This window comes from Cyprinus carpio, chromosome B10 (assembly GCF_018340385.1).
Source record: "Cyprinus carpio isolate SPL01 chromosome B10, ASM1834038v1, whole genome shotgun sequence".
Lineage (NCBI taxonomy): Eukaryota > Metazoa > Chordata > Actinopteri > Cypriniformes > Cyprinidae > Cyprinus > Cyprinus carpio.
In genome coordinates, this window is record NC_056606.1 from 16078597 (window position 1) to 16100333 (window position 21737).

The 21737-nt window shown below is 37.1% G+C and overlaps 2 protein-coding genes across 5 annotated transcripts; one reads left to right on the plus strand and one right to left on the minus strand.

The window, feature by feature from the left end:
- The first annotated feature begins 561 nt into the window (after positions 1-561).
- LOC109096416 lies at positions 562-13634 on the plus strand. Of its 4 annotated transcripts, none has more exons than XM_042732833.1 (30): positions 562-706; positions 1003-1194; positions 1302-1416; positions 1508-1673; positions 1940-2079; positions 2399-2483; positions 2746-2879; positions 3005-3121; positions 4019-4142; positions 4233-4411; positions 5557-5705; positions 5812-6002; positions 6246-6354; positions 6442-6980; positions 7179-7255; positions 7407-7498; positions 7602-7796; positions 8104-8202; positions 8521-8633; positions 8744-8843; positions 8941-8998; positions 9246-9397; positions 9487-9638; positions 10951-11131; positions 11230-11394; positions 11474-11555; positions 11823-11909; positions 12056-12135; positions 13123-13183; positions 13336-13634. In XM_042732833.1, exons 2-30 carry the CDS (start codon positions 1065-1067, stop codon positions 13382-13384), a joined length of 3921 nt encoding a protein of 1306 aa, XP_042588767.1. In that variant the 5' UTR covers positions 562-706; positions 1003-1064; the 3' UTR covers positions 13385-13634. The 4 variants fall into 4 exon arrangements, with proteins under 4 accessions (XP_042588767.1, XP_042588769.1, XP_042588770.1 ...); XM_042732835.1 differs by having other exon boundaries at positions 8104-8201; positions 8520-8633; positions 13339-13634; XM_042732836.1 differs by having other exon boundaries at positions 7179-7246; positions 8104-8201; positions 8520-8633.
- Positions 13635-13671: 37 nt separating this feature from the next.
- Positions 13672-20305, minus strand: LOC109088185 (spindle and kinetochore-associated protein 2-like). Its single transcript, XM_042732021.1, has 8 exons — positions 20294-20305; positions 18461-18546; positions 16367-16430; positions 15762-15851; positions 15510-15686; positions 15294-15368; positions 14501-14727; positions 13672-14336 (listed from the first exon to the last, which is right to left on the minus strand). The coding sequence occupies exons 1-8, from the start codon at positions 20303-20305 to the stop codon at positions 14183-14185; spliced, it is 885 nt and encodes a 294-aa protein (XP_042587955.1). The 3' UTR covers positions 13672-14182.
- Positions 20306-21737: the final 1432 nt, after the last annotated feature.

Here is a 21737-nt window from a genome sequence, read left to right on the forward strand (position 1 = left end):
TGCGTGTGTGGATTACTTGCTGAAACAATGGGATTGTTTGCAAACGTTTTTCTTAAAGTAGTATATTTAACGTTACAGTTCACCCTCATACACTTTTTTTAGAATGCAAATAAAAAAACTAGTTCGCTGTTTACTCATTGCTAACATTATTCACATTATTTACTCATTGCTTGGTTTATTCGTTGCTAACATTAAACAAACTGTACATGTTCTGTTTTGTCAATCAATACTAAATAACAGAGCATTTGTTAGATAACTTGCACAAACCGATTATAACAACAAACCGATTATCTCACACGAACTACTACGTCATTAATGTAGTTTCGAGGCAGAACGTTTGAAGTAGACCTGCGCGGAGGCAGAAAACAGAAGGAGAAATAGTGCGCATCCTACAATATTGTTTTCTAAAAGTGCTTTCTCACTTTAAAATGTATAATGTACGTAATTTCCACGTTAAATTAGTAAAATCAGTAGTTAAAACACTGTAGTATCGATTCTAGGAAACATTTGAAATGTCGATATTTCAAGATCCACTCAATAGTATTCATCCGCCAATTCCCATCGTAATCATGAGAGAGTTGAAGCTCAAAAACTGCATAATATAGAAGAACTTATTTGAATTCCAATCTTTGTTTATTTTAAAAACTGGTTTCTATTTCAATCGCAATTTTAATTAGCGAAGGTCAACTGAACTCTACCTGAAAGGGTAAATTATAATTCGATAAATAGGAATAGGCCTATTCATATGGAATGAGCTTAGGCTAATGGTGTCCGCTTCCTAGCATAGATATATGTTGTTTACATTTAAATTAATGTTTGAGTGCGACAGAAGTCAGTAAGGTTATGCTTTCGCTGGTTAGTTTTCTTGTTAAACCTTTTTCTTTTTTCAACTTTCTGACTAAAGCCAACTGTAATTGTAACTGTAACTGCACATGTAATTAGTAAGTAAGCATTTATGGCTCGGCTTGCTATGCTAAAATTATTCAACCAAGCATATTTCAGTTTTCAGGTGAGGAAGAAATCTCTGGTTACTTCTCTAATTTGATCCATGGGCCATCTGCATCATGACAGGGGTTCAGCCAATGCCCTGTCCGGTGCTCCTCGGCACTGTGAAAGGTGGAGGTTTATCAGCTCTTCTGCACAGATACACAATTGAGAAAAAAGTATCAAAAGTGGAGAATGTGCTCAAAAAAGGTTAGCATACATCAGGGGCATTTCCAATTAAATTTAAACAATGTATATATATTTAAACAATGATTGTTCATGTTTTATTAATACCTTTTATATAACATCTTCCATAGGTGTGGGAGTTGACAGCATGAACCACCTTGGACAGACACCATTGTTTTGTGCGTCTCTGCTTGGCTTTGCCAGTGTAGCAGAGAAGCTTCTACAGTATGGGGCAAACCCAAATCAGTAAGGTCAAACCTTCCCATAATAAACCCAGGAAGCTTGTTTGAATATGAAAATAGCATATTATCTCATGTGTTATGTTTATGTTCACCAGCCGCTGTAATGATGGAAGTACCCCCGTTCATGCTGCAGTTTTCTCTTGTAATCCCTGGCTGCTGAGTTCACTGCTGGATTCTGGCGGGGACCTGCGTCTCCATGATGATCAGGGCCGGATGCCGAAGGACTGGGCCGAGGCAGGTGCTCAGGAGAACAGTCCGAAGGTGTGTGCTGATTGTTTTGATGCTGCTTTGGTTCTATATCTATAAAATGCAGCACCAGTGCAGCCTTAAACTTTGTCTTTGTCATGACAGAGTATTTCATAATGTAATTATCACATTTTAATTACAATTTTAGTATAGTTTCAACACATTTCAGTATGTTTTTATTTAATTAAAACACATTTAAATAATTTTTTTCTAGTATAGTAGTAATTCCTTTGTATTTGCATCGCAGTGTAAAGGCATCATGTATTCTTTTTCATCTACAGATTCTTGCTTTTCTGAAGAGATGTGAGTCTCAAATGCAGAGGTTGCTGCAAACACATCCATCCAGGGATGCACGTACCACCCCGACCTCCTCAAAGACACTGCTTAGCTCTCCATCCCTGCTTAAGCTTTTGCGACCTTGGTAAGATCTGCAGCTCTTCTCTGGCCATTCAACTTTATCAGTCACTTTCTGTGTTTTAAGGCTTGAATACATGACTTTCAAAACCTTAACAGATTTTAAAACACTAGGAATAGAACACTTGACGACTTTGTAAAGAGTTACAGAAAACCAGAATGCAAATCAAAGGGAAATATGTGCAAACATTGTGTAGTGTTCTCCAGCCTTTAGTTATAGTGCCATTTAGAGAAAGAGAAAGAAACAATACATAGAACAGTGATTCAAGACTCTGATTGTACAAAAGTAAAAGTAAAGTTTTATTTGTATTTGTCCTTCTCTTTAGGGCATCTGGGCTCACTCATGAAAATAAAATAAATTCTAAGATGTCTGCCTGTGATATGATGATGCAGTGTTTTGGCTATGGAAAGGTATGCATGAATATTTTTTTCTCTCTTGCAAATATTTTGAGAAGATTAAACCTGAACACACATCACATTTTTAGTAATATACATAAATGTTTTCATATTCATTAACAAACATGTTCTAAATCCTAGACTACGATTATAAGGATTACAAAATGAACATTCCCCTTTCCATTAGCATACCAAATCTATCAAACACAATGCACTTTCATGTTGACAGCTATTAATCACATTGAGCTGTTAAGATGTTGTTCTGTAATCATTACAGTTATACTCTGAGAGGCCAGAGTTGGGTCTGGGACTGGCTGCTTCTGTGCCCTTGATAAGTGACAGTGATTTAGCTCAAGCTAATGATGAGCCTCTCAATTCCTTTATGTGTGGATCTTTCATACGTATGGCCAAGTAAGACATTGTAATCAAGCCAAGACCTTTTATTGAATATGCATGAAGTCAGAGGACAGATTTAAATGGATATACAGCATTTCCTTACAGCAAACGTAATAATTTTTTTAACTGTGCCTACACAGTTACAGTTGGAAAGGATGTCGTGTCACTGTTAAAGAGCTGCATGATCAGATTTTGCAACAATATGAAGAACGTGATGGTCTCCTGGATCTGCTCGTTTCTGAGCAGGAGTATTGCTGGTAGGACAATGAACACTCTTTAAAAGCTACAAAAGAGTTTGATAGTAAACATGTAAAGGATTGTTATTAATTAAACTTGATTTAGGTGATAAGTCTTTCTGTATCATTTTGTAGACAATATGAAACATTATTTGCAGTGCATTCACTTCCATAATGTTATGTATTTCTGAGTGAAACTGAATTAAATTTGTGTATTTTATCCAATTGGACTGAATGAAACATGTTGGGCTGTGATGTTACTGGTTAATATTATATTGGTTATTATTATCTTTCCTGGGCCGCATATCTGTTCATCAAAAAACACATTTCAAAGCAGATAAAGATATCACTTTGAAGTATTATTAAACCTAAATTATTATTTTTAGAGTTATATATTATAATAGACAATGGATGTCTTTATTTTAATGTTATTAAGATCCTATTGTAGTTTTTTTTTTCTTTCTAAGTTTGCATTTTAAATTTAATATTTATGTTGTAGTAATTTTGTCGTTTTTAGTTTTGTTTTTTAATGTCTATACATTTTTTATTCATTTGTATTTCAGTTTTAGTTTTTCAGTACATAGACTAATTAAAAATTAGAAATTTTATAACATTTATTTTATTTCACTTAAAAAAAAAATTAGTTTTAGCTGAAGTTTTAGTTCCCTATATCAATAACCCTGGTTAGAATCATGCGCAATTAAACCAGTGACATTTTTCGACAGATTAATTAAGGTCCATTTTAATTTAATGCTGACAGAAATGGAATACTTGAATTGTGGAATACGTCATCTGAAAATGAAAATTTTATCATCATTTACTGAAGTAATTCAAAACCTGTATTATTTTTCGCTACGTTGTTATTTGTTATCTAAATACACTGTGCAGTAGCAATGGTTACTATTATATCCTGTGCAGTCAGCTGTCTCACCCGCACCTGCTGCTGCTGATGGCTGTGAGTATGTCCATTGACCTGGACAGCACAAAGCTAGTCTATGAGAGGGTAAATGTGGGGTCCCTGTACAGTCTGCTGCACCAAAGGGTAATATTTGAAATTTCAAAAAGATTTATAAATGGCTGAGAAGTGGTTTTATCTTAAAATGTGTTCATTGTTTATTTCCACACTCTGCAGCGGGATGAGTTTCCTCTCCTACAGCTGGTTGACCTGTTATCAGTGGTGCTACAGGTGTGTGAGGTGTTAATGTACCTGCATGGACGATCTCTGGTGCTCCGGGCCCTTTCCTCACACACTGTACTCATTGTGCACCCTGGAATTGCCAAGGTTACAGGCCTTGGGTTCATTGTGCCCAGGTACACCGTCCTCATTAAAGGCATATAATAAAGAGGTCATGACATGAGAAATCATATTTGCCTTGATCTTTTGGCATATAAGAGGTCTCTGTACCATTAAAACATCCTGGAAGTTTCATAGCTTAAAACGTCCTCCTCATTGTAAACAAAGCATTTATTTAATCAAGCTCCAAAAATGACTATTTTTGGATCTGAGGTGCAAGATTACGTCACCTGGACACAAACATTTGCATAAACACTGCCTCCATTGCAAGACATCGACGAATCATCATCCTCTCACCATAGGCCCCGCCCAATAGCATTCAGTCGCTTAACGGCTGACACTTGATTACGCTGAATGCGAGTATCACGTCGCGTCAAAACAAATTGAAATTATAATCACTGCCGCTATCTTGTCTAAATTAGATACAGTATACAGATGCACATTCACTTTCGGACACAGTCCACAGGTTTGAGTCTGTTGTCAACTGGACAAATGGAGTGAATGTTCGCATTGTCTTTGTACAGATATCAGAAGGACCCCAACGTAAGGAACAAGTGGATAGTTTATATTTAATGGCACCCCGGATTGTTTCAGTGGATTGATCTGAGAATTTTGTTTTGTAAACGAGGCACAGTCTCATGGACAGTTCACAAAGAAACATTTGTTGAAAGATGAAGCAGTACTAGATCTGACTGCAGCTGCATCACAAACCAAAAGTAAATTATTTCATAATGCTTTGTCTGGAAATTAGCGGGGGTTTTTTTGTTTTCAAAACACACATGCAATAGTGAGGGGGTGTTGATACGGTTTCCTATGCAGTGACTATAGCCAATCACAACAGTGGCTGATTCCTGACAAGCCTTAAAGGACCCTCCAGGTTGTTTCAGATAGAGAGTCAGAATAGGGTTGAAAATAATAATTTTCCCACATATTTGCTTTTTTTTTTGTGCAAAAAAAAAAACTTTATTAACATTACAAGTAAACATCAAGGAACATGTTAGAATAATAAAAAATCAATATCATGACCCCTTTAAATTATATTAAGACTCTATATATTTAAAATAACCTGAATTTAGGAAATGTGTAAATTAAATGGCTTCCATTCATAATGGACACAGTCTTTGGTTGTTTGACTTGTCTTTACCCTCTTTTCCAATTGCAGTGAGGGAACGACCCGCTACACCCCACCTCCTGTTCCTTTACCTCTCAGCCTTATCAACTGGGCAGCTCCAGAAGTGATCAGATGTAGAGCATGTACAGGAAAAGCTGATCTCTATAGTGTGTGCACCCTTATACAGGAGATCTATACAGGTACCTTCATGCATGCGATGCAAATTGTAGAGCTTGTGTAATAGATCTTGTTTTGTGTTGCTAGCTTGCACCTTGTAATGTAATGGAGTTATATTGCCTTGTACAGATGCTTTGCCATGGGGCTCCACAGACCCACGCTGGATAAAACGGTCGGTAGAAGCCGGTCAGGCTCTGATAGCAAACCCTGCCGTACCTGAGCCTTATTACCAGTTCCTGCAGGTGGGCCTCCAGCACAGAGCCCAGCACAGGACCAGCAACCTGCATGATTTGTGCTACAATCTACGCTGTTATATAAGGGTTTGTACAATGGTCTAGTTCTAATACTGTATCTCATAAGTATTTATCAGTGCACATGTAACATGCTTTATTTTCTGGATGTGCACTACTGTTCAAAATTGGTGGGTGACATGATAGAAAAATGTAATATCAGTTAGTAAAATGATTTAGGATATGTGTATGATATTAAGGTTTTTCCAGATGTAGAGAGTAATATACAGTATCTCAGCATGAGAGTAAATGGTGCAATCTAATCTACAACAGGAGATAAGCAGCGAGAATACGAGAAGTGGAGTGAACTCATGGTCAGCTCTTCAGAGCATCCCTAGATGGAACACTGACATTAATCAGGCGAGAGAGCAGGACAAGTCTGGTGAGATTTCCATTCAGTCATGATTAGGGAAAGTACATTAATTTAATGTAATACATTAATATAGTTTGTCCTATTCTTTCCTTTTAGTATATCAGCACTGCAGGACTGCAGTACACAATGAGATCCAGGAAAATCACCTGGAAGGAATCTATAAAGAAGAAGAGTCCACCACAGACACTGATGACCTCCACTGGGATATTTCGCATAGTGGTGTCACTGCTTGGCATGAATGGCCAACTACCCACCATACTCCACTTTCTGAGCCACCTTGTTCTAGCTATAGTGATACAGACAAGGATCTGGCAATTAGCCGCTGTATCTCAAAGCATACTGGCTCCATTGTTCTCAACCTTAAAGTGTCTCAGGTTCTTCTACAGCAGGCTGAGCAGAGTCTGGATAATATAGAGGCCGCCCAATTGGACGCCCCATGCTTTGATGAGGTGGATGCTGTGATGAAGAGGGTGAACATGGAAAAAGAGTGCAGTGATGGTGTTGTGAAGGCTGTGGGACCACCGTTTAAAAATTATATTCCCAACTGGACCATTAATGCAGATGAGGAGGTCAGTCAGTACAGCTCAGCTCAAGATGAGAGCTTCGACAGCACATCCCTTTCTAGTAGTGTACAGGTATGTGTCACGTTTGATCAGTTTAATATGCCCTTGCTGAATAAAAGTATTAATTTCTTGAAGAAAGAAAAAAAAAATACCTAAATGAGTGAAACATACCCCAACAGAGATCACCTACGAAAAAGGAATAGCAATCAGTAAAGCTTAATGATTTCAATAATTTATCGAAAAAATATGAGGAATAAGCTTCACTTACAGGAGGAGAACAGGGACTTGAAGAGAGTTGAAACAACAAAAAGAGGACAGCAACAGACAGGACGTCAAAGGTCAGAGAGGTACAACAGTAAAAGAGCATTAGCAGAAAAAGACTGATATTCTGATAGCCAAAAGGAGAATGATAGATGGATGGCAACAACAGGAAGGATATATTTGAACAAATAGGCAAGAACATGACAAAAAATAAGCAAATACATCTCTTTGTTTCAGGTTACATGTGCAACTTGGTTTGTCGGAGACTCAGAAAGATGACACACTCCAGTCTCGTGAAAAACACATCCAAACAAAACCCTCATGGACCAGTGAGAAACAACAGCCACACCATTCATGATCTTCATGTGCAATTTATCTAGTTCAAAGACTGTCTTAGAGGTGTCATGTGACTTGTTGTGTGTGTCTTTGTAGGTGAGGTTAGTGAAATGGTGGCCCTAATGACACGTGGGTGGTTGGGGTCACCCTTAAGTGCTTTTGGCAGCAGTGACAGTGAGGATGTAGCAGAGCAACAGCTCCACCTACAGGACAGACATAGTGTGAACGGCTACCAGGAATATGAGACCCAGGAAAGCACTGATCTGGAGCAACTATTCAAGAGTTTTGCTGGTAATAGCTGTGCCTGAAATTACTGTCAAAGGGATAGTTCACCTAAAAATTACATTTTTGTCATCATTTACCGACCCTCATGCTGTTCACCCTCTTGCAACTGTTTGGTTACCCACATTCTTCAAAATATCTTCTTTTGTGTTCATCAGTAGAAAGAAACTGACAATGACAATTTTCATTTTTGGGTGAACTGTCCCTTTAAGATATATCATTAAGTGTTTTATTTAGGCTCAATTCAATATTAAATTATTTTTTTATATATCATTTTAAATATTTAAAAATGTATTTAAATGCTATTTAATGCCAGGTATTCAGAGTGATAGTGAGGAGAGCACAAATTACCACACTATCAATCACACTTTTGATGTGACCAATGGAGTGCTGGAGGCGACAAGCCAGACTGAGGTGATAAACTATGACCTTTATTTACATTTGTTTTGTACCATTTCATTAATGTTTCTTTCCTTATTTTAATGAAACACAGCTACCCACATTTGCATATGAAATTCAGCATGCTTTTTTACATGTAGAATTTTTAAAGGTATAGTAACAAAAACTGTTTTTTTAATAGTCTGTTTAATAAGGCCAGTGTGAGTTTAATAAATCGTCATTTAAAACTAAATCAAGATTGTTGTACTTAAACCTTAATGTTATAGGTGGACTTCTACAACAAAATGCTATAAAAATGCTAAATATGTACCCTTTAATGTATGTTATGTCACAGATGAGGGAAGTTCAGATGGTTTGGACTGTACACAGAAACAGCAATCTAGCATGTTCTACACACCCAAACATCACCTGTCCAACCACGCATCATCTGGTGAAGAGCGTTCTCAGGTAAAAATAGGCCATTTTAGATATTTTTTTATATAATGCATATAAAGATTAGGCATATGCCTTGAAGAATAAAAGAAGTAGATTTCCTCTACCCTTGTTATGTTTTTCAGTCACTGAGCTCAGAGGACGAGTTGGACATCACAGTGGAGGTGTGTCGACCCAACACATCTCCAGCAGAGGAAAAACAGGCTGGTGAAAACAGTCTGAGTGGTATGTAGATCAAAACAGCCGGCAGTCATTGCATTGCCAGCTTTGTGGGTCACATTTGTCTTTTTTATAACCTTTATGTCACCCTTTTTTTATCTAGAATACCAGCTTGCTCAAGAGGACTCAAAGGAATCTGAATCCATTACTCCAGTGCACAGGTGTATACACATATTCTTTTTTATTAAATGTTAAGTTTTGGGATCAGCAGTGGAGTAATGGCTGCTGAAATGTCAGCTTTGCCATCACAGGAATGCATTACTTTTTAAATTATTAACATCTTACAGACCCCAAACTTTATATAACTTTTGTTAAATGCATTTGTATGTATAAGTCTTTCGTCATTATAAATGAAATCTTCCTTTGGCTGAGTCTGTGCGCCGTGTTTTGGTAATTTTGTTGGAACAGTTGTTTGCCAGACCTTGCTGAGATTGCAGACCTCTCCAGCATATCCTGTTCACCAGCCAATCACCTAGTATGGGTGGAGTCAGCCGAAGCCCCGCCCATCCCTCTCAGCAGAGGACATCCACCCTGTAACAGCACCCCACGCAGCCCAAAAGGTTAACTGGGAATCAGAAAAATTTAACATGAATCAAGATTCAGAATATGTTGTGTGGGTCGTCTAATTGTGAACACTGTTTAATTACAGGTCATAGGACACACCTTAAAGATGTGCAGGTTGGCACTGAGCCCCTCCCTCACCTTCAGAGCTTGTTGGACACGTCACCATGGGGCAGTGCTCCATCCAATACTGTCTGCACAGAGAGTTACGCCACAGTCAGCGCAGGAGACAGCAGCACTGTCAGTCAATAATTCATGATATTTGAATAATATATTTCTGTCAACAATCATATCAGTATCGGGCAATAAATGTGATTTTTTATGTTTTCCATATCAGTCCAATAAGTAAAATAGATTGATATACAGCTGACAATTTATACTCAAATAAACACCCCAGATTGTTTGCACCAGTTGGCCTAAATAATGTTAAACTTAAAATGGCTACTTAGAGCCTAATTTTTTCCAGGGTACTATTTCTATAACCTTTGTTATACTTTTGTAATTTTTAACTTGCATAGTGTAAAAGAATGTTGGCTATGTATTAAAAATAAGAATAAAAAATAAGTTAAAAAAAATAAAAATAAAGTTAAAGATAAATTTAAGGATAATTATTGAATTTATTTAATTTGATGCAAAGTTTTTTTAGAAATTTTTTTTTGATTTGTTTTTTGATTTGTTTTATTATGTTCATTTATTTTCCTTTTATTTATTTATATATATTTATTTGATTTATTAATTACCTATCTATCTATCTATCTATCTATCTATCGAGAGACTTTTAAGGTGGGTGTATTAATCATTTCTGTTATTGCCCAAAATGTCAGTATCAGTGCATCTCTGATTTCTAATATGTGACCCTGGACCACAAAACCAGTCATAAGGGTCTTTTTTTTTTTTTTGTTGTTTTTTAATCATTTTTTAAGATGTGTATATTTTATATATATTGATGTACAGTGGACAAAATGAACAGAATCTAGCCGAGATTAGAAAAAATCAAAATATTGAGAAAATTGTCTTTAAAGTTGTCCAAATGAAGTCCTTAGCATTGCATATCACTAATCAAAAATTAAGTTTTGATATATTTACAGTAGGAAATTTACTAAATAGCTTCATGAAACATTATCTTTACTTAATATCCTAATGATTTTTGGCATAAAAGAAAAATCTATAATTTTGACCCATACAATGTATTTTTGGCTGTTGCTACAAATATACCCGTGTTACTTAAAACTGGTTTTGTGGTCCAGGATCACATATGTGCTTTTAAATGTCATCTTTACTGGCATAATATGATGGTACACTCTATTCATCAAGTATCTTCAGTATTACTATTTGTTGTATGGTATTGACATCTCTTCTGTGTGTTTTCGCAACTTGAATTCACTCAGAGCTTTTTCAGTAAAGACAACTTCTTTATATTATATACAAATGCTTGTTGTTGTTTTGTTGTACAAGCTTGCATCTGATAAATGTAAATGTACCATTATCTTATTTTTGCATCAGTATAGTCGCAGCTCAAGCATTTATTTTGATATCCTGCTTCTCTTTTCAGACAAATGCCTCTGTGTCCAGCATCCTGCAGTCTCCAGTAAAAATCAGCATCTCTAAGGATGGAAAGGAGGAAATAGACTCTTCCTCCAGCGGTAATGCAGAGTTCACCACTGCCAGCTCTGGAGCCAGACAGACCACTGAGACCAGCCCGGGGCCCAGTGAAGAGACAGAGCATCCTACTGGTTTGACAGATTGTTGTTCATTGCAATCGTTTTTTAAAAACTTAATAATGTATTTGCCATGATGTGAGAATCAAACTGTTTGTTTGTGTTTCCTGCAGAGAATAATATTGTGGGTGAGGAGGGAGAGGAGGTAGGTGATGATGACCCATCAGACTCTGAACGTCAATGTGAGCAAGAGTCCTCTGATGAAAAGGTGTTTGATGATGAAGACATTGCAGAGAAGATGGAAGGATGTGAGGGTGAAAACCCATGTCAGAAACATGGTAAGACAGATCTACAGTAGAGCTGTGTTTTTATTAACTTAAATGAGGAACTGAAGTAATGTACTTCTGTTTTTTTCAGACCATCATCCAGATCGCAACCCTGCTGATAATGCAAACTCTCAGAAAAGAGATAAGAGTCACAGCCTTGATGAAACTGAGAGGTAAAACCCCCAATACTATGCCGTAGTAAAAGGATTTACTTTATGACACGGTGATGACAAAAAAAGAAAAAGTGACATATATCAGTGAAATGGCTTCTATTAAAATCTAGAATAGTCTATTGTCTACAGCAGTAAGGAATTTATGGGGTAGAATAATTTGTTCATTTTTAGATCCATGTTAGTAGGTTCTATTATTTGTTTTTTTCCCCTCTCCTAAAACTAAAATGAAGTTGCTTCTACTTTGAATTGGCATATCCAATCTTGCAGGGCAAGCTCCACCCTTGATGAGGATCTACAGAGAATGTTTTTGGAAAGAGCCACAGAGCAGAGAAACCCTAGAGACCCAGGGTCCCTGTGAGTGCTGAAGCTCCATGTTTTTCTGTGCAGACACAAAGACTGTCTCAAAAACCAGCCTGGAAGTGTCTGGATTTTATAAATAGGATTAAATTTGTCTTCTGAATGATATTTTACTGTCAAACATTAATCTGCACTTGGTCTAGCGTGTCTGACATAAAAGGAGAGGGGGATGTGAGAGAGGACTTGGGTCCTCCAGAAGGGGACTACATAGAGACAGCAGCAGGTGCGTGGAAAGAAGTCTTTTTTTAGTCTCCTTTCAAGGGTTAGTACAGACCCCTTTTCAGCAAACATTGTGATGTTTTTTTTTTGTGGGTGGAGCTTAGGTGGAGGCAGAAAGATTCCCCTGACTGCTTCTCTAACACTAGCTATCAAGATTTGTTTGCTTGTTTTTAACAATGACCGGAGAAACACGATTTTACCTGAATATATAAGATCACTCACTGTCTGGGGCCGCGATTGTTATTTCAAAAATGAAACCAGATTGGCAGACACGTACCCTCACTCAGTGGATGGATGATCTGACGCTGGTTGAGTGATTCACATCTACACCTACCTGACAGAGAAAGCTAACATGTACAGTAAAGAAAAACTCACCTGTGTCTATCTAGCTATGAAGATGTAGGCATACATTTCAATCTCAGCAGGCAACTACTTTTACATGAGAGTGAACAACTGGGCCAAAATACTAAAAAAACTTATATGCAATGGCTAAATAGTTATTTTAAATTATATTGCCTCCTGTAAATGTTACTTTACAGTGACATTACAGTATCATTACATTACTTTGAATATAGTACATTTAAAGATGTGAATATTCTAGAAATCAAAATTCTAGACACCGCAAAAAATTTTTTTACTTTCTGTATTTGATTATTCTTTCTTACCAGGTTTTTAAAAATTCCATCCACAATCAGTCACAACAATGTATATACAATCACAGATGATTAAGCATATCAAGTCGCCAGTTGTTGTCTTTTTACACACATGCACGCAGACATTATTTCATACTCTTGCATGTCGCGAGATGCATGAGAAATCTTTAGGAGTTCGACCAAACCATAATCCATAACTAAAGACAACACTTTATTTAACCGTTCCTGATAAGTGTGCGCGCTGTAAACGCAAGCATTTTTGATGATCATTTCAGTCCAGTCCAGTCCACTCATTTTATTGCTTTTATCCACAACTGTCGTCATTTTTTTGTCTGTAGAATGTATAAACAAGCTGGGAGAGAAGATTGAGGCAGCTGATCAGGAGAAGCATCCTAACAGGTGCACAAGAAGCTAAAAATTAAATGTATTTGACCCTAAGAATACATTACTAGTGTAAATTGTATTGCTTATATATTAGAAAAATCTTTCTGGGTTTCCTGGTTGAAAATGCTACAGAATAAATCTTTCGTAATTTCATTGTTTTTTATTAGCAGAGTTCTTGAGCAGATACTTCCAGAGTCAGTCAAACTACACTGTTAAAGAGAAGCTGATCCCGATGTTTTGCATTTGAATTGTTTCCATTTTTGATGCTTGAGGCATGTGGTTTGTGTTCTTTATGTTAAATTTACTGTTTAATGTAAGAAAACGTTCCAAATAGTTAGCCTCCAGACTTGTTCTTATGTACATCAACAATTTGATCTTTGATGTTACTGTTATACATTTTTTTAATGTTTTAAATTCTATTTGATGTTCTGATGTTGTTGTTACGGAAATGTATTGCCAGTGTCTTGTTGCATTCAGTAGCTTTTAAATAAAGGAAGCATATATATAAAAAAAAGACATTTTATTGCATACTCAAAATATTTATAACAGTAACCTAAAAAAAGTGAATACACTGAATCTTACCATTCAAATACAGTCTCCCCTGCTTCACTGAGATCTGAAATTTCACAAACACCTGTTTCACTTTACAAAAAATATAAACTCTTATGCCGAACAGTATCTTTCTTATAAAAACCTAGTGATGCCACAACAGGTCATGATATAATTTAATAATGGCTGCATAACATTATGCATAGGAAATAGGACAAAAAAAAAAAACAGCCAAAAATAAGTTCAGTGCTTAAAAGTCTGATAAAATTATTTTCTTTTAAACATATGCAATTCTGATTAATGGATATACTTTAACTTTATAGATGCAATGTTAGTGAAGTGTTTTCAAGTCGCCATTATTCCTGTTCTAAACTGTTGATCCAATCAAAGTGCAGGAAGGGATATACTTCAGCACAGAGGTGGAAGGAACTGGATGATTTACATGTTTTGGTGAGGTTTGGGTGTCTATTTTGTCCCTGTTTTTTCCCTGTCTTTTGCCAGCAATGACACAAGTCCTTTTTTATCCAGCTCAACGATTTTAAGATGCTGTAAGGTCTTCAATGCAGAATCACTGACTTTCATGTTCAGCTTCTTCATCCTCTGAGTGCTTATTGGCGCCCTGAAGAGACAAGAATGAAAATATTTAAATAAAATATATTAGATAACACTTTTATGGTATACATAAGTCACATACAGTAGTTGTCTTAAGTTACAGGACCTTATCAATCATGTTAGGGCTCAGGGTTAAAGGTGATGTGTTTGCACAAATATGACCAGACAAACCTGTCCTTATCTGAGAAGTACTCGGATAACTGCTTATAGAGCGTGTTGAGGTCATTCAGCTTCACATTACCACGTACACTCCGCGGGACAGTCTCAAATGTCCCCTCAGACACCTCGTCACACACGAACTGTGCTGCAAGAGAGTGAAAAAAAAACAAAAACAACAACTTACAATAATTATTGATACTGACACCGATGCTGATGAGAGGTTCTTCTGTAGGCACGGCCTAAAGAAACAGAAACACATTCACCAACTCAAAGTAGCTGTTACCTCAAAACGTCACAAATTAATTACATTTGAATAAGTACATGCAACTGCTGTTCAAAAATTAGAGGGAATATGTTTTTTTGTTTTTTAGAGATTAAGACTTCTATTTAGCAAGGATGCATTAAATTGATCAAAAGTGACTGTCGAGACATTTAAATGTTAAAGTTTTTTATATTTAAACAAAATCCTGTTGTTTTTGTTTTTTAGTGATTAACACTTCTATTAGTCAGAAAAACCTTTAAAACAATGTTTCTTAAGCATTAAATCAGCATATTAGAATGACTCTGAAGACTGAAGTCATAGCGACTGAGAATTCAGTGTTGCAATCATAGGAAAAAAAAAATATTAAATTAGAAAAGTTATTTTAAATTGTAATATTTCACAATATTAATGTTTATATTGTATTTGATCAAATCAATGTAGCACTAGTAAGCATAAGAGACTTCTTACAATACCAACCCCAAATTTTTGAACAGTAGTGTAGTTGTGTAATTATGGTAATAAAAGCTTTACAAAATGCCTAACCTCTACATTTAATGTGGCAATGGATGAGCAGAGAAAATCTCTGGCTTCTTGTTCTTCTTTTGTCAGTGGCGGAACTTGAACAAGATTTTCCATTAGCATAGTCCAAACCCAAAAACAATCCTTAACTATAGTGAAATCATTGTGTATGGCCTCTCGTGTAGTAAGATTAACATGGACTGTTTTGGTTTGTTAGATTTGGCTGTTGTTGCACAATACCTGCACATCTGCTGTGTTCTGCAGCTGTTGAACCAGCTGCACAGTGGTGTCCAGGTGAGCTCGTATTGAATCCATCGATCGTTTCTGTTCTGCCGCAATCTCCTCCACCTGCGCGCACAGGGCCGCATGCCGTGCTTTGATCGCCGACAGGTTCTCCAGCAACTGAACAGGGTTTCCCTGAAATCCACAACCACAGATTTAGAAACACCGACTCGGTCAGTATTTAAAATTAAAAAATGAATACGAACGTACCTCAACCGTGCCCGCTTCTCGTGCATTGGCCACGAAGTCAAATTTCAGCCGCTTTTCCACATATTCTATATCAGCTTCTGCTTTCTGGAACTACAAGGACAGAGATCTAAACATCATAATGCAGTAAGCATTCACAAGATTTGAATCAGGGTCGACTGCTGTTTGTACGCTTTAGTGGCCCATCTGAATGAGGGAACAACCCAAAACCTGAAACCCTATTAGCAATATTGCACTACTCTGAACACAGTGGACAGCAGAGGCAATACTGATAGGGTCCCAAGAATTAGGATTAGACACGACCTGTTAAACAGAGAGGACAAACCACAATATGCCAGAAGAGACGGCGGGCGCACCTCTTTGAAAACTTTCAAACATTGTGCAAAGCTGCTCTCAGATGCTTTGACAATACTATTGCACTGCTAGCTGTCCAATACAGTAGTGCAATGAAGTCAGAGCACCTGTTCACAGCACTTGATGTGGCTGGCCACGCTGTTGACCCTACCTTTTGAGAAAAAATCCCTGGCCAATGCCCTTTTAACATTGCACTGCTTTAATAACTGGGTTATCAGTAGTACAATATAAAAGGGGCACTGGACAGACGGTACACATTCAGGGCGGTCCATTTGCATGCTGAAATATCCAATCATGTAAATAATGTCAACAAAAAGCCTGGGAAGAAAAACACAGTTGTCACATAAACATTAAAACATTATAGCGTTGAGATCCGATATGTAGATGTGTCATAATGTGTCATTATACAGGCGATAATTTTTAAAAGTGAGTTTATTGTTAGGTATTTTGTTCATTATAGTTATTATAGTAATTTAATAGGTAACAGCCGTAATTGTTTAGATCGATAATTTAATATTTTTACTCAAAATAACTAAAATGTGAAATACATTATTATTACTAGGCATTTCTGACACTGGCAGTGTAGTAAAGTTACTAATGCTAGTTTGCTACAAAGAGCAACACTGCGCCCCCTATCGTCTCCACTTCCTAACGATATTTGAACTCATGAAAAAAATATTACTGCATGTTATTATGGTTTTACTTAAACAGAATACCAATATAGCTTTTATGAGATTTTGTATGCATGCAAATAATCTGTCTTCAAAAGCTAAACTTTTAATAAGAGGTCTGTGCGTCTTCCAGAAACAATGGACACATTTTATAGAAATTGATATTAGCTTAGAACCATTGCTACAATAACTGGTGTTTATATAAACCCATAATGTTTACACATATTTAAATATCGTATGGAATAAGGTGTAAGGAGAAAGCGCGGGATGCAGCGCGCAGTCTCGCGGACTCACGCACAGGCCCTCCCGCAGCCCCTCACCGCTTCACATAGCAGCCATCGGGCCAAATTAACACTTTTCGGAATGAATGCTATGGTTTCGATTCAAATTATGCACATTATAGTAAATTAATCATATTAGGGCTGATTTTTGCTGTAAATACAAGTGAAAAAGACATTAGCAGTGGCACTAGTTAGCCATCCAGCTACATGCTTTCGTAATTTTCCAACCTGAGGGAAAGTCAGAGGCATTTACAGAACATGTAATTCTTCGTGTTTGTTCTACATTACGTTGTCTATCGTAAAGGCACCTGTGTCACTAACAGTTAGACGCGTGCGGTCGGTTTACACTTGAAAACATCTGATGGAAACGTTTGGCTGTGGATGCAGATTACAGTTTACTATAGGTTTTCAGCTTTTTAAATGTTTAATTGTTTTATATTTTTGATTCATGAAGCGGAAATATAAAGCTCGCAGCAGAAGGCAAGACCTTCTCTGATTGGTCAGCTGTCAGAGAGCGTGGAAAATGATTGGTCAGTTCGGAGGGAGAATAAGAGGAAAAGGGGCGGTATGTTCGGGGTGGAATTCTAACGTACTGCCTGGTGTATTTATAATGCATAGTATTTAAAACTGAGTATTAAACATGTATGCAGAATTCAGTGAATGCAGTGTTTTTTTAGTGTTTATTTAACATGTATGCAGAATTCAGTGAATGCAGTGTTTTTTTTGTTTTTTTTTTTACTTTCGGCAGTCTTTCTAGTCATGTTCGCGTGATAGAGCCTGTTTACACTAAGTGAAAATATAATTATTTTTTAGTGATGCTATTTAGAATGCAAATAACTAGATTCTATTTATAAAATAGCAGGATATTCTGCTAATTAATTATTGCAAATAGTGGCAATTATCTGCACCTCAGCATTGTAATACTTTTTATAAATTTTTGAAATGTTTGCTTTTATAACGTAAATGTTCATTTTAATTCAAAATTATTAAAGTCACCATGAAATCAAAATTGAAAATATCCTTTTTTTTAATGGAATACTGTAGTGTTTATTATAAATAATTTATCTGATCATGTGATTAAAATTGAGTTGGCCTCACCCACTGATATATGTATTCAGGTTTAATTTAGTTTACAAGCTGCAGATGTATCAATGCAATGATTTCGCTAAATATTCAGGTTCTGCTCTATAATGCAAGCTTATAGATTCAAGATTCAGAGAAGAAAATAGAGCATATAGACTCTAAAATCATTCATATACAGTAAAAGAAAGGAGAAGGATAATCCTGTCTAAATGGGCTGTTCAGTTTATGTGTGTTTGTACAGTGTTTTCTTCCGGCTGTGACTTGTGGTTCTGTTCTGCTGCTTGTTCTTTTATCATGGCAGGACTTGACGTACCTTGCAGCCAGGTAAGAGCTTGTTGAGGTTTCTCCCAGAATGTACGGCAGTTTGTCCTTTTGTTGTATCTGGTTGAAGTCTTTGTGCTGGTTTGTGAATTGGGGGAAGAATGTTTCCCGAATGTTTTGTGTATAATTAGGGCATGTTGTTAAAAAGTGCGGTTCTGTTTCCACTTCATGTTGTGAGCAGTGTGGACACAGTCTGTCTTCTTTTGGTAGCCAGGTCTGTCTGTGTCTGTCTGTCTCTGTAGTGAGGTTATGGTCACTGAGTCTGTACACGTTCAGGACTTTTCTTAGTTTAGGGTCTGCAACTGTTTTTAGGAATTCTGCCAATTTATATTCTCTGTTTAAAGACATAGCATTCTAATTAACTTGCTGAGCTATTGCTTCTGTCCAATGTTTTAGATATTTCTCTTTCTGTGTTTTAATAATTTGATTTAGTCTAGCTGGGGTTCGGATTGTAAAGTCAGTTCTGAGACCAGCTGGCTGAGGGGGCTTTTCTCTGGGTTCAGTTCTTGGTAGTTTAAGGGTTTATGGTGGAGGGTCTCAGTATGACTGCTTTTTATGTTCATGGAATTTAATGGCTTTTTTTATATTATTTTAATTATTAGTGGGTACAGCCCTAATTCTGCTCTGCAGGCGTTGTGTGGAGTTTTTCGTTGTACACTAAGAGTATTTTTACAGAATTCTGCCTGCAGAGTCTCTATTGGGTGTTTGTCCCATTTGGTGGTCTTGGTTTGTGAGTGGACCCCAGACCTCACATCCATAGAGTGCAATTAAATTAATGACAACAGAATGTCTGGAGGCCAGCTGAATGCCTCATTTGAAGGACACTCCTTTTCTTAGGGGCCAGTTTTATGCTTTATCAAAAGGTTGCTTCTTTTTACAGTCTGAAGTCTGCATCGTTATATTAGTACTTTTGGACCCATACAAGTCAATGAATGAGTACCCCTTGCTGACCAGAAGAAAACTAGCTTAAACAGCACGCTAGTTTTCCACAACGGCCTACCAGCCATCAGAATGTGCTACCACCTTCAAAAAAAAACAACCCCCCCCCCCCCCCCCCCCAAAAAAAAAAACACAGAGATCAAATTCATAATTGAGTTGGGGAATTAATGAGAACAGAATGTCAGGAGGCCAGTTTAATGCCTTATCTGAAGGACGCTCCATTTTACAGGCGCCGGTTTAACACTTTATCAAAAGGTTGATTGTTTTTACAGTCTGAAGTCTGCATCGTTATATGTAAGGATGAAAGAACCTCAGATAATTTGATCCCCCCAGAAACAGACAATACAATCACTAAAATGGAATGTTATGTTCGAGAGACTCTTATAAATATTATTCAGTTCATTCTCATCCCCTTCCTTCCCCTTCCCCATTCTCCATCCGTTTGTTTGATTGGTTCATTGTGAATGGTATTTTGTTTTATGTTATTGATGGTTGTATTTAATATTTACAGTCATGTTTAGTATCATTTGAATAGTCTCAGGGCGAGTGGTACAATGGTCTCAATCTTACAAAAGTAGACTAAAAGATAATACAGATCCTAAGAGTAAAGAGATATTTTGCTTCCTATAATGGGAGTGCCCTTTCCCATGTAAATTACCCTCTGTTCCCATTGAGGTGTAAACCACCCTGGTCTGGGACCTGGCTTAATGCAAATTCTAATTGTTTGTACATGCCTCCATTTGGGGCATGTTTTATCTTGGTGTTGTATTTAAAGGATTGCAGCAAAAGGGTCAGGGCCTTCTGTAGCCGGAATGAGCCCGTGTTATGAAGTGTGTTCTCACACTTCATACTATGTATTTTTCTAAAAGTTAGGTATGCATCTTACTCTTAGGTTCATCTTTGAGAAATTAATGTATTTATTGAGTTGATATAACTGAATTGGCTATGTAATTGGCATAATACATATTTACCTGACTGATAATAAATTGTTACATTTGATTTATTCTGACTTAATCTGAAATTATTTTCTCACATAGATTAAGTGAAGGCGTATGTTTCCGCAAATCTGTGTCCAGGGTTAAGTGCATACTAGATCTCAGGTTAGATGGAGCATGGGGCACATCAGGTGAGATTCTAGATTTCTGACTAACTGCTTGACTTTAGTTAAGTTGTACTCAGTTGGATTAACTATGGGGGGCTAGTCATAGTACTGGTCATAACTGCTGGTTATCGTCTCAAATTTAGTTAAGTTGTATGTAGTTATATAACTATTGAGGGCTAGACAAATAGTACTAGCATAACCGCTGAATATTGTTTGAGCTGTATTCTAAGTTGCACATAGTTATTTTAAATGTCGGGGGCTAAATGAAAGATACTATCAAAATATTAAATAATCATAGTACACGCATAACCTTGCTAAATAGTTTGTCTCACCCTAGCTAAGGTGTATGTAGTTATATAACTATTGAGGGCTAGATAAATAGATCGTGGGCCCCATGATTATTGTTTTGAGCTTTAACGTGAGTTGTACACTGGTCGACATAGATTCCTAAAACAGATAACTATTTAAGTAATGGTAGGCACGGGTGACCTATTAAATAGTATTAGTCATAAACCTCTGAGCTAATGTTCAAGAGGCAAAGGTTTGTTCGTGGGGCCCACGTTTTAAACGGCCAATTTGCCTTTCAACCTAATGAACGAGGTAAATACTAAAGTATGGAGTCAGACTAGACTAATCAAATGGAGTCAGAATATAGTAATAATTAGAGGGACAGACATTTACTCCTTTTCACATGTCTGAAATTTGCGTCATTATACTAGCACTTTTGCCCATTCAAGCCAGGGACTGGAGTACCCCTGCTTCCAGAACTAAAACTAGGTGCAGCAGGGTCAAGTGTGTGGCCAAAGGTCTCCTAGTCTCACCTTCACTTAGCCAGACCTTCAGACTGCGGCTGAGGGTCTGGAATTCATGCAAGCTTTCTTTGGCCAAGGCCCGCCCATGTGGCCGTTTGACCGACATTTCAAACAACCAATCACAGTTCGTTTCGTTCAGCGTCACGTTCGGGGCGTGGAAATGTCGCCACAATAACAGACCAGTGTGTAAAACTCCGGATGTATTAGTGTGACACAAACTTTAAATAGCGATACTTTTGAAACTCCAGTGTTTAGTTGATCCCGATAAGCGCTCGTCGTCACAGTTGTAAACACTACGGCTTTCTTCTGTCTTGAGGGGGTTTGGCACAACGGTATCTTTGTTTCCGTACAGAAAGTTAAAGAACGCGACACGCGTCTTGCAGAAATTCTGTAGATTTCAACCAATCCGATGGCGA